The following is a 10,786-nucleotide window of genomic DNA, read 5'->3' on the forward strand; positions in this document are numbered from 1 at the left end:
TGCAGCGCCATGATCGACTTTATGATCGAAATCACACCCGCAGCCTGTAGGTCACATCAGCAAACTCTGGACTCGAACTTGTCTAGTCTTATCCTTACTGCCTCGGCATGACCTAGACATCGTTAGCAACAGTTCGTAAGACCGCCTTTCATTGGTCGCAGCTTACCGACGTTCGCCTTCACCGCACCTAGTACGAGCGCGCCTTTCGCATGCCCGTGCTGCCGAAAACATTGAGCACCGACGTCACCTCTGCATAGTCTACCTGCTGATGTTCCTGTTCCATGCATCTCTACATAGTCAACGTCATCCGGACTTGCACCGGCACGCAGTAGAGTTTGTCGGAACAGGCGCTCTTGGGTCTCGATGTGTGGATGGGTGATGGAATGCGCGTAGGCCGAAATGATTCCTGGTATGACCGCTAATGACGACGAGTATATTGTCCGTTATCCCGGATTGCATCTTCCTGTCTCTTCAATATCAAGGCTCCAACACCTTCGGCCCGGCAGTAGCCATCCGCATCATTTCGGAAGGTTTTGCATTGTCCTGTTGTGGACAGGAACCCTCCTTTTTGCAGTCCGCGAAACATCGGAGGTGAACAGAGTATGTTCGGCACCTCCCGCCAACGCCGTGTCACAGTCTCTCGCGAGGAGGGCTGAACATGCCAATCCGATCGCCGTGTTACTGGACGAGCATGCCGAATCCACGCTGTAAGATGCGCCTTCCCACTTGTAGTGGTAATTGATCCTTCAGGTCCAAATGGTCTCAGGTGACTGGGGATGTAGTAAAGGTCGATGCCGCTGCTGAAGGTTACATCACGCCAGTCGTCAATCGTCTGACCGACGTACGTAGCTATTCTGTTGCCCATCGTAGAGAGAGACCCTCCGGGTGTGTAGCCTGCCATTTGAAGGGCTTCGTAGCTGACGGTGAGCAATAGACGCTGTCCGGATCCATCTGAGACGCTTCTCGAGGCGAAATGTTAAACAGGTTGTTATCGAACCTCTCAGGGGTTGTTGAGAAACACCATAAGGGATAGATTCCGCGTCTCCATCCGTGGTATTCAGCCAGGCATTCAGGTCGAAACGGTCTTCGGGGACCTGCACATGATTAGCCAAGGTCTGGCACCAATAGTCTATTCCGAAAACTGCATACCTTTCGATGGAACTCCTTTTCATCCAACAGCGACTGCCAGAAATCCGGAATATTGTCGCTTCCAGGGAAGCGCCCCGCCATCCCAATCACTGCGATGGATCCGGAGCCTTCCCTGGGTCCAAACTGCAGGCCCTGACGAGAGACTTTCGGAACCTGCGTCGACAACGTGTATACCTTGCGCGCCCCATCCGTCCTTCACGGCCTCGGTGCGATAACTAGGTTCAACTTCGATCGCTAAGATTTTGTTGCTAGGAGATCCCATGGATTGACAGGCCTTCAAAACATCCGAAAAATGGAACGCTTCATTTGCGAATATGCGAACACACCCTTCTCAGCAGCATCGCCAGGGTGTCTGTTTGCGAGTCCACCGGTTCAAGTGCGGACAGTAATTGGAATGATGGTTGCACTGGCATGTCAAGGATGCCGGCGCGTCCGACAATGGCCTCGATGTCCAGAGTAGGCAGATGCGAGCCATGGATCGGACTGTAGGAAAGATGTTCTCGCTTCGTGGCAGCTGCTAGTGCTGGCGAAAACGTCGATAACGAAGTGAGATCCGTCGGCGACGCGAACACCGTTGTCCAGCCCGGCACATCCTCTGCGGTGTACGGCTTCGAAAACGGCGGTGAACCCTGTCTGGTGAGTCTAGAGTGTAGGAGGATCACGACGAGGTTTACTGACCTTGGTTTGATGGTGTTCCTCAAGTAATTGATCGATTACTGCAACTGGCAGATCGCCAAAGCTCGAGGCCCACAAACCTGGTCTCTCGTCGATGACCTTGGCTCGTTGTCGCAACTCACAGTTCATGCGATACGTTACCGCGACAACTTCCAATCCAATAGTGACCAGTTCGGTTGCACTTGTGGCTGTTGAAAGAGCGACAGCAGGCAACAAGCCGCCAGAGATCCCCAACACATATCTTCGCCCTTGCTGCCGTGTGAAAAATACGGGGTCATTCTCGCTCCGTCTGGAGAGTACTTGTTAGTACCCATCTGTATATCCAAGAAGATCCGTAGCGTTCATATCCTACCTTACAAGATCCCCGAGCAGACAGGCACATGCCAGTGTAGGGGCTAACACGGGTACAGGATCGCATGGTGTTGCGCAAGCTTTTGCGAGATCTGTCAGGTTGTCAAAGCGGACTTGACCAGCCAGTCCGTAGTTGTCGACGACAAGACTCTGCAGCAGATCAGTCGCCCGACGAAGATAGCCTCGAAGTACATCCAGCTGTCTGGCAGCCCCTTGTAGCCGTTGGACAGCCCTCGAAAGGTCCGCAACCTGGTCGTCGAGCAGAATTACGAAGTCCGACATGGTCATGGGCGAAACGAAAGAGCAAAGTTGATGGAGAAAAGATATTGAACAAGAAAGCGGACTCAATTACATGATCAATGCTCAGACGAAGGCCGGTACTTCGGCAAGGAACCGTAGTATCAGAGATGCAACAGAACAATTAGGTCTCATCGGTGGCGGCTGATCGGGCTCCGCTACCGCAGAGCCCAGCTTCTCGTCATCAACGCGAACCACGGACGCCACGAGAGCCAGATTGATGTCCGGATGCCTGTACACGCTCGTGGGGTCTCAGCACGTATGGCATTGACCGCGTCCTGACTTACCAAGCGCGTTTGTCAGGCACGGGTGAAGCCGTACGCTGCTGCCAGCCAGCGCCCTCGGATGAGATCATCGGGCGACTGCATGACCGGATAACTGCCAATCGCTGCATGTCCAGTCGATTGCGCCTGGCCACGCGCGGCGATCAGGCCACTCGAAAGTATTGATGCCGTTTTATTGGTATTGAAGACCCGGAAAAATTACACGGCGTGGATCCGAAGAGCATACCGGATGGGGACAGTGGGTCCGCCGTGCTCACATCCCGCGCCGTAACCCGCAAAGGACAAGCTCGGCCGCCGCCCCCAGTAGACGAGCGCCAACGTCAGCCACCAACAATCAATAACAAGTTCACCAAGATCAGTACTTGGCGGTGGAAGGGGCAGCCGATCACGCATGAGCTTATCAATTCTCCGCCACAACCTTGGCGAGTGGACTCCTTACAACCATATGCATTGCGGAGGGCATCGTGTGGTACCAGCTCTATTGACGGTTGGAGATCGTGAGATTGAGGGGGCTAGGATCCGCGATCCTGGTTCCCTCGATTCTCCCTGACCATCCCAGCCTTCAGGATGCAAGAGACGATACGGAAACCAACAGGCCCCTGCATTTGGGGGCGATGTGTTTGCTTGGCGGAGGAATCCGCGCCGATGCCCTCCAAATATGTTAGGTCTGCGTGAGAGCGCTTACAACATGCTGCTGGACTTTGACTGCACGAGTCTCTAAACTGGACTGCGTTCTGTGGCATGCGTCCACCGTAGAACGTAGGTGCATGCACCTTGGCGCGGAGATGCACGAGAACAAAAATGGCCCATTCGTAATTTTGACTGCTTATTGCGGTTGACGAGACCTTGATGTGTCCGTGGCAACGGTGGTTCATACTTAGCCTCGTTCACCAGGGTCGTTTGATCATCAGCCTCTTCAGCAGGGCATGTTCATCTAAGAGCACCATGTCCGTCTGATTCAGCTTCACGAAAACCTCCACCACGGGCGGACCGTCTGCATCAGGCTGGCGCGGCATTATGATGCACGCCCCGTCAAACCCTTCGCCTTGCCCCGAAGCAAACCTGCCGAACTCTGGCGTGCCGATTTCGTCGCCAAAGTCTATGTACCATGGGAAGCTGGCGAAGGATGTAACTATGACTGGATGGGGCAGCTTGAACGATTTCGGCATGAGATTGCGGGCGTCCGCTGTCTCGTACGCCGCCTCGTATGAGCCTTTGATCGTCTCTACGTCTTGTGCGTTCGCAAGTGACTCGGCCAATGCGCTCAGAGCCTCTGCCAACTTCTTCTCTGTCGCTTCATCACGCTCGCGAATATCGTCTTGCACCGCAATCTCAGAGAGACCTTTGAGTGTAACCGCAATACCGCTCATGTTTCCGATCCACTCGAAGCTCTGGAATAGTGAGTCCGGGGGAAACGAGGGCCTGTTGTTCACCGACAGAACTAAGCAGCTCATGTCGGGCTCCTCGTTGTGCTCTCTCTTTGACTCTCGACGATGCCGCACGCCCGAGATGGCCGCCCAGAACAGGCACGTCAGCAACTGCACGATCGAGGGTCGCTTTGTTCCCTGCGCTGCCAGCCGATCTCGGAACTCGTCCAGCTTGGCGACGCTGAACGCAAACATCCGCCCGATCGTCTTGCTAGGCTCAGGCGTCAATGAGGGTGTTGGCAAGCTCTGCATCATATCTGCTAGAGACATCCCACCTGGCTCCTCTGGCACCTTCTCCAGCTTCTCAAAGCTCAGGGCCTTTGCCACGTCCTCATAGCGTGTCATCGGACCCTTCGGATCCAGGTTGATAAGGCTAGGCTGCTTCGTCGTGATACTCGCGTACACTGCCAGTATCTGACCTAGGCCCACGGCGTCGACCAGGTGATGGTGAAAGGACAAAGTGTAGATGATGCCGCCATTCAAGATAGTATACGCCACGAGGAAAGCAGCCAGCTCCAGGTCGGATGCGCCTACCTCGCCCTTGGCCGCAGAATGCCGGAAATCGTGAGGCAGCGCATGCAGGGGCATGTCTTTTGCCTTCAGCTCTGCGTAGCTCGGAAGGTCTGGAAACTTCTTCACTTCGGTGATGTCCTCCCCTCCTCCTTCATCGTTCCACGTCAGAACTGTGTAGCCCTGCTCACTCCCTCGATGTATTGTGCCGGTCAGGTACGGCAACTGTCGGCAAAGCTCTCGAAACCCGTCATCCACGGCTTTCATCGACTTTCCGGGTGTTTCGGATGGGAAGCAGCCGGAGATGGACATGTGCATCAGCGGCTTCCCTTGGTCCGTCACGGAGAGCCTTGCGCTGTACTTGGTCATTGTGGCTGTTTTCTTGCTTGAATTTGCTGATCTCAAATGAGTTGACGGGTGGATTCTGAGGTCGTCAAGATAGGGCGCTGCATCTGCTGGTATCTTCTAGATTTTGTCGTGAGGTTGATGCTGAATTGTGAGAGCAGGCACGCCGGTGGAGAACACGCGATGACGATGGCCAAGGCTATATCGAGACGGTCGCAACCCAGGTACCGAAGGTGATTGTTGGCTTCATAGAGGCTGGCCACCGGCCCATGCCTTTGCAGCGGGACACATTAGACTGTGGTGGGCGACGCATCTGCACGCTACCGCCATTACAGGCCCCTCCATTCTCGTACACACAGCGACGATGGCGAAACAGGCCCGGCTCTGAGGTGCCCTTGATGCTGACCATCCATGACACCGTTACGATCTGACGCTGACCTCCTTACCCACGAAGTTGACGTGGATGCAGACTGCACGCCTTGGAACTAGGCTAGCATTCCGGCGGCCAATGAATGGCGGAGCACGTAGACCCCAACTTCAAGGTTTGAGCGTTGGCAGGGATAGAAACGTAACGCGCGCACGGCAGCTGTAGTCCTGGCGGTTGTCAGCGCCCCGTCACGGAACCAGAAGGTGCCTCCATCGCAAGAGCAAATGGAGATCGGCCTTTGTCACATCGCAGACGATGATGCGGCTGCTTCAGCTCCTTAGCGCTCCCGGCTGGCCTCTGATCCCACTGCCCTTGGTCATCAATTGTGCCTTAGGTAAGACCTGGATGGAAATCTGGTCTAACATAAAAAGGCACAAGGTTGGGTCGATGGCGGAATCGACCAAGCGGAATAGGAGCTATGCTGCGCATTGGGGTGGTTTTGCAGGAGCTCGGACAATCGCTGTTGCAGCGCTCGCAACTGCAAAGGGGACTTCCTAAGCGAGTGACAGGCCTGCAGCCGCTCTAAGGCCCTCTGGATGGCACTTAGCGGACCCGCATCGAAATTGGGCGATCGAACTGCTGTCCAAGCATCGTCAAGGACCACCTCGGGAGGGTAGAGGCCGCTTCGCCGATGTTGAAGGGCCGACATGCCGGGCGAAAGTTGCCAGAGGCCCCGCGAGGCATCAACTCAACAGCTACCTCTTGAGCCTGAGGCTGCGACACAATCACTTCAATGTTCAGCTGTTCAGAGCTCCAGTCAAAGGTCCAATCGGCAAAAGGTTTGAATGTCCAACGTCCAATATCCAATGTTCAACGTCCAATGCTCGCTGTGGAACACGTTGTCAGATGAGTCGCCAAGAGCGCTTCACAACAGTAGGATTGCCTTGAGACCAGCTCGGAACCTCTTTCGTTGACGAGTTATGTGGATGATGCGTTTCATTTTGATGCATATTACGGTTATAGTCAGAGGACAAGTGACCCCGGAGGATGGACAGACTGATGCATCGGGGCATGGGTATCTTATCGTTCTTCGATCCGTAGCCTCTGCCTCTACATTAGAGCTCGACGATGCACCGACACACAGTTGCACTTCAGTCGGTCAAAAGATCCTGCAGTTGCACCAGCTTCGTGTACAGTCCTCCTCTCGCGAACAACGAATCATGTGTCCCGCTGTCTACGATGCGCCCGCCGTCTACCACATAGATCTGGTCAGCTTCCTGGACTGTACGGAGACGATGCGCCACTGTTATTGTCGTCCGACCCTTGCTGGCGGCTTTCAGTGCAGTCAGGACCGCCGCTTCGGCTTCCGTGTCTAGTGCGGAAGTAGCCTCGTCGAGTAATAGGATTCGGGGGTTGCGAATTAATGCGCGGGCCTAGTTTGCGATCGTAAGCATGCTATCCTAACGTCCATCGAGAACGACGGGCCGCAGCCTGAAGGAAGCCAACTCACGATGCATATTCTTTGTCTCTGACCACCTGAAAGTAAACCACCCTTTGCACCGACGAAAGTGTCGAGACCCTCCCTGATGTGAGGTCAGTCGAGGTACACTTGGATGCGGGGTATGACGCAGACTTACGGTAGTGATTGAACAAAGTCGAATATGTTGGCTTGCTTGCAGGCCTCATGGATTTCCTCGTCAGTCCGAGGCCGGTAAGTTCCCAGTAATATATTGTCTCTAATCGAAGCAGATATGAGCACCGGGTTTTGTGTGACTAGGCCGATGGCGCCCCGGTAATCTTCGATATCATAATGTGCTATGTCAACTTCGTCGATCATGAGATGTCCCGCCGTGGGCTGGTAGAATTGCTCAAGAAGAGCAATCAGGGTGCTTTTACCGCCTCCACTAGGACCAACAAACGCTATGTGCTGACCCGGGAGGACGCTGACGTTGATGTCTTTCAGAACGTCCGTCCCCCGACTGCCCGGGTAGCGGAAAGACACATTGCGAAATTCGATTTTCCCTTCGCTGAACTGCTGAGGGCTGAAGCTGTGTCGGATTTTCGCCGGGCGCTGACGATGGAATAAGGTACCGAGGGTCTCTGCAGCAGCCCAGGCCTTGGAAAGATCGGTGATGTTCGCAAAGACAGCGCTTGCAGATTGTGTGCCAAACATGATCTCCAGAAAGGCAAGGAAGAACTGAAACAGATCGTACTCGCCTTCGGACACAAGCTGAGTGCCGTACCAAAAGCCTAATGCTGCCACAAAGAAAAAGATAGACTGGGCACATGCGTAGATGAAGACAATGACGAAAGTCGTTCGCTGATTCTCAATTGCTTGCATGTCGAGCCTCCGACGGTGATCTCGAATCAGCACCTCCTCACGCGTAAAAGACGCAACGGTCTGAATCGCGGATACTGCTTCGGATGCACAAGTAATGGCATCCTGGTGCACCGTATCGGTACGCCTCGCCGCCAGTGCCATGAGGTAGAACCCTAGAAATCCGCCCAAGAAGAGGAGCGGAAACAGCGATGTACAGACCAGGCCGAGCTTCCATGCAAAAGCTATGGACAGCGAGATTGCCGCAACGATTGTGATGATCGTCGCAATGATTGTACCCAGGGTAATGCCGCTGATGCTTGCCAAGCTGGCAGTCTGTTCGCTCAACAACGTCATCAAGGACCCCGTGGAGTTTTCCTTTTGATCGAAAAACGCAATGTCCTGCTGCATGAAAGTCCTGAAGGTTCTGTATCGTGCTCTATGCAGAAGTCGGCCAGATGTTGTTCCAAATGCGAAGCCTTGAATGGCGTGGGCCAAGAAGACCACCAACCCCAGCATCAGGTACATCCAGGCCCAAAAGTTGACATCAGACCGCAATTGCTTGTATTCAGATGGTGGTTTGGACATTGCGTTCAGGCTCTCCACAAAGAAGACGACGTGCGTCGGGGTTCCTCCACCAGCAATGACGCAGAAGAATAACCCCACGGCGAGGAGAGTCAAGTCCGTACGGTTCAGTCCGATCATCATGCCCAGGCGCGCCCAAACTGTTGGACGGTATACGGGACCGGGACTTTCTTCTTTCGTCAACTCGTCCTCGGCATCGACTTCTTCATCCTTGACGGCCTCTTCTTCGTTGTTTTCCACTGTCGTCGGAGCCAGGGCGTCGCCAGTCAGCGTTGGCGATGAGCTCAGCCGGAAGAGCTTTCTCCGTCCGTCCTGTGGTGCGCCCGTCTCGCCTTGCCGGACCTGCTGCCCTTGGAACAGGGCGAAGTACAATCCGCGAATCGCCAACAGGCTTTGATGAGTCCCCTCTTCTACAATCTGACCTTGTTTCATCACAATGATCCGGTCAGCATGTTGCACTGTCGATAGTCGGTGTGCTATTAAGAGTGTCGTGCGGCCTTGCGAGGCTTTGCTGATGGCTTCTTGCAGCGCGGATTCCGATGCCGTGTCCAGGGCGGACGTGGCCTCGTCTAACAGCAGGATTTTGGGATCTTTGATCATCGCCCGAGCCTAGATCCATCGTAATCGCATTAGCAAATGAACGGCCACACGGACTGAAGCTGCCGAGCTATCCTACGCCTGGTTCTTCGACGCTCAGGGTCTCCATAAACTGCTTTCAATCCCCAAGCGTCTTCAAGCAAAACCACCAGAGCGCTGGCGATACGTACTATTGCTATTCTTTGAGCCTGTCCACCTGACAACTGGCCTCCTGCTTGCCCGATGGTTGTGTTGTAGGTATCCGGGAAGTCCATGATGAAGGTATGGGCGTTTGCAAGCTTGGCGGCTTTCACCACAAGCCTTGTGCATTCCTTGTTGGACATCTGGCTATTGTCCAGACCTACAAGGCCTTGGGCGATATTGCTGAAGATCGTCCCGTCGAAGAGTTCGCAGTCTTGACTAACAAGAGACATTTGCCGTCTCAGCCATCGGGTGTTGAGAGTGGTGATGTCGAATCCGCCGACGCTGACACGACCGGATAAAGGCTCGTAGAAGCGTTCGAGGAGGTTGAAGCAGGTACTCTTGCCAGATCCCGAAGAGCCGACCAGGGCTACAGTTTCGCCAGGTCGAATGTGAAGCGAAAGATCTCTCACGGCGTACGCCTCTGGCCGAGAGGGATATACGAGCGAGACGTTGTCATAGTCGATAGACCCATCGATATCGTCAGGAGACAGACCTTCGGAAGCCAGAGGATCAATCGGGGACTCACGGTCGATCGTAGCGAAGAGCTTCGCGGCTGCAACTGTGCCGGTGTTGATGGTCCCCAGATTCCGGGCCACGTAGATCAAGGCGAATGTTCCGATGATGATGGAAAGTGTCACAGTGATGACTTTTTTCTCGGTAACATCATTGCGCACGAGAAGCCGCGACCCCTCCCACAAGTTCAGACCAACAGTCAAAAGGATTATGCTGCTCACCACCCCAATGGACAGTCCTAGCAAAGCTTCACCTTTCTCTGCCATTTTTCTGACTCGCCAAGATAGATCTCAAACCTGTCCAACATCTTGCTCTTTGCGCCAAACGCTGTTATGGTTTCGATATTCTTGATGCTTTCTTCCGCCAGTGCTGTAGCGCCACTGAATGCCTCCTGCGACCTGCTCTCGTTTACGGCAATGAAGCGGACCAGGACGATGAGGAGGAGAAACATGGCCACGACCGAAGAGAGAGATATCAGGCCCAGTCTCCACGAGTAAACCAGAGAAAGGATGAACGCTCCCCAGAACGTGCCTAGAGATGCAAGAATGATGCCGAGTTTCTCCGAGATCGCAGCCTGCACTGCCTTCGCGTCGCCCGTCATTCGGTTGGTGATCTCACCTGTCCCTAGGTGGTCAAAGAATGCGACGTTCTGCCGGAGGACCGACTCGAAGTAGTGAGCTCGTATCTCGCGTGTGCATCGTTCCCCGACGTAGATGAGGCCCCATGTCGAAAGGAAAACGGAGCCAAATTCAGCCAACCCAATGTATACAAAGTACAGGGCGTTTTGCCGGCCGGCATGCTTGAAATCCGTCAACGATGTCGTGTTGTTGTTGAAGCCGGCAATATTGGGTATTATGTTGCCAATGACGATCTGTAGCCAAGGTGTCAGAGTCAATGGCATTCGTAGAGTCGAAAATCGTTTGCGACTTACCGTCAACATGGGAATCGCGACTCCTGCTCCGACTGCTAGGACTACGCTCACAGCAAGTATCACCCTGTCCAGAGGTGTTGCGTATCGCCAGAGACTTGCGAATCTGACAGAGGGCGCCGGCGTGTCCACCTGCCTGGACAACACTTCTTTCTCGCTCGGTTGAAGATCGAGCGGTGAAGCTGCGACATCCTTGGACTCTTGTTCAACGCCGGCCGCCTGCCGCTCCGCCCGCTTCTGCTGCAGTCGCTTCAACAT

At 54.4% G+C, this 10,786-nt stretch overlaps 2 protein-coding genes and 1 pseudogene across 2 annotated transcripts; all 3 read right to left on the reverse strand.

Annotated features, from left to right (window-relative positions):
* Positions 1–3,643: 3,643 nt before the first annotated feature.
* LOC147879187 (eremophilane O-acetyltransferase ORF8-like) lies at positions 3,644–5,062 on the reverse strand. Its single transcript, XM_087372291.1, has one exon. The coding sequence runs from the start codon at positions 5,060–5,062 to the stop codon at positions 3,644–3,646; it is 1,419 nt and encodes a 472-aa protein (XP_087228417.1).
* A 1,976-nt stretch (positions 5,063–7,038) lies between these two features.
* LOC147879188 (ABC-type transporter MDR1-like) lies at positions 7,039–8,907 on the reverse strand. The gene has a single exon (XM_087372292.1). It carries the CDS (start codon positions 8,905–8,907, stop codon positions 7,039–7,041), a length of 1,869 nt encoding a protein of 622 aa, XP_087228418.1.
* Positions 8,908–8,936: 29 nt separating this feature from the next.
* Positions 8,937–10,786, reverse strand: LOC147879189 (ABC multidrug transporter mdr1 pseudogene; annotated as a pseudogene).

Source organism: Dipteris shenzhenensis, unplaced genomic scaffold (genome assembly GCF_047967505.1).
Source record: "Dipteris shenzhenensis isolate YYH24624 ecotype China unplaced genomic scaffold, Dip_SZ_1.0 scaf0076, whole genome shotgun sequence".
Taxonomy (NCBI): domain Eukaryota; kingdom Viridiplantae; phylum Streptophyta; class Polypodiopsida; order Gleicheniales; family Dipteridaceae; genus Dipteris; species Dipteris shenzhenensis.

Coding starts and splice junctions, on each gene's coding strand:
- LOC147879187 (XM_087372291.1), bottom strand. CDS start 5,062: ATGACCAAGTACAGCGCAAGGCTCTCCGTGACGGACCAAGGGAAGCCG.
- LOC147879188 (XM_087372292.1), bottom strand. CDS start 8,907: ATGATCAAAGATCCCAAAATCCTGCTGTTAGACGAGGCCACGTCCGCC.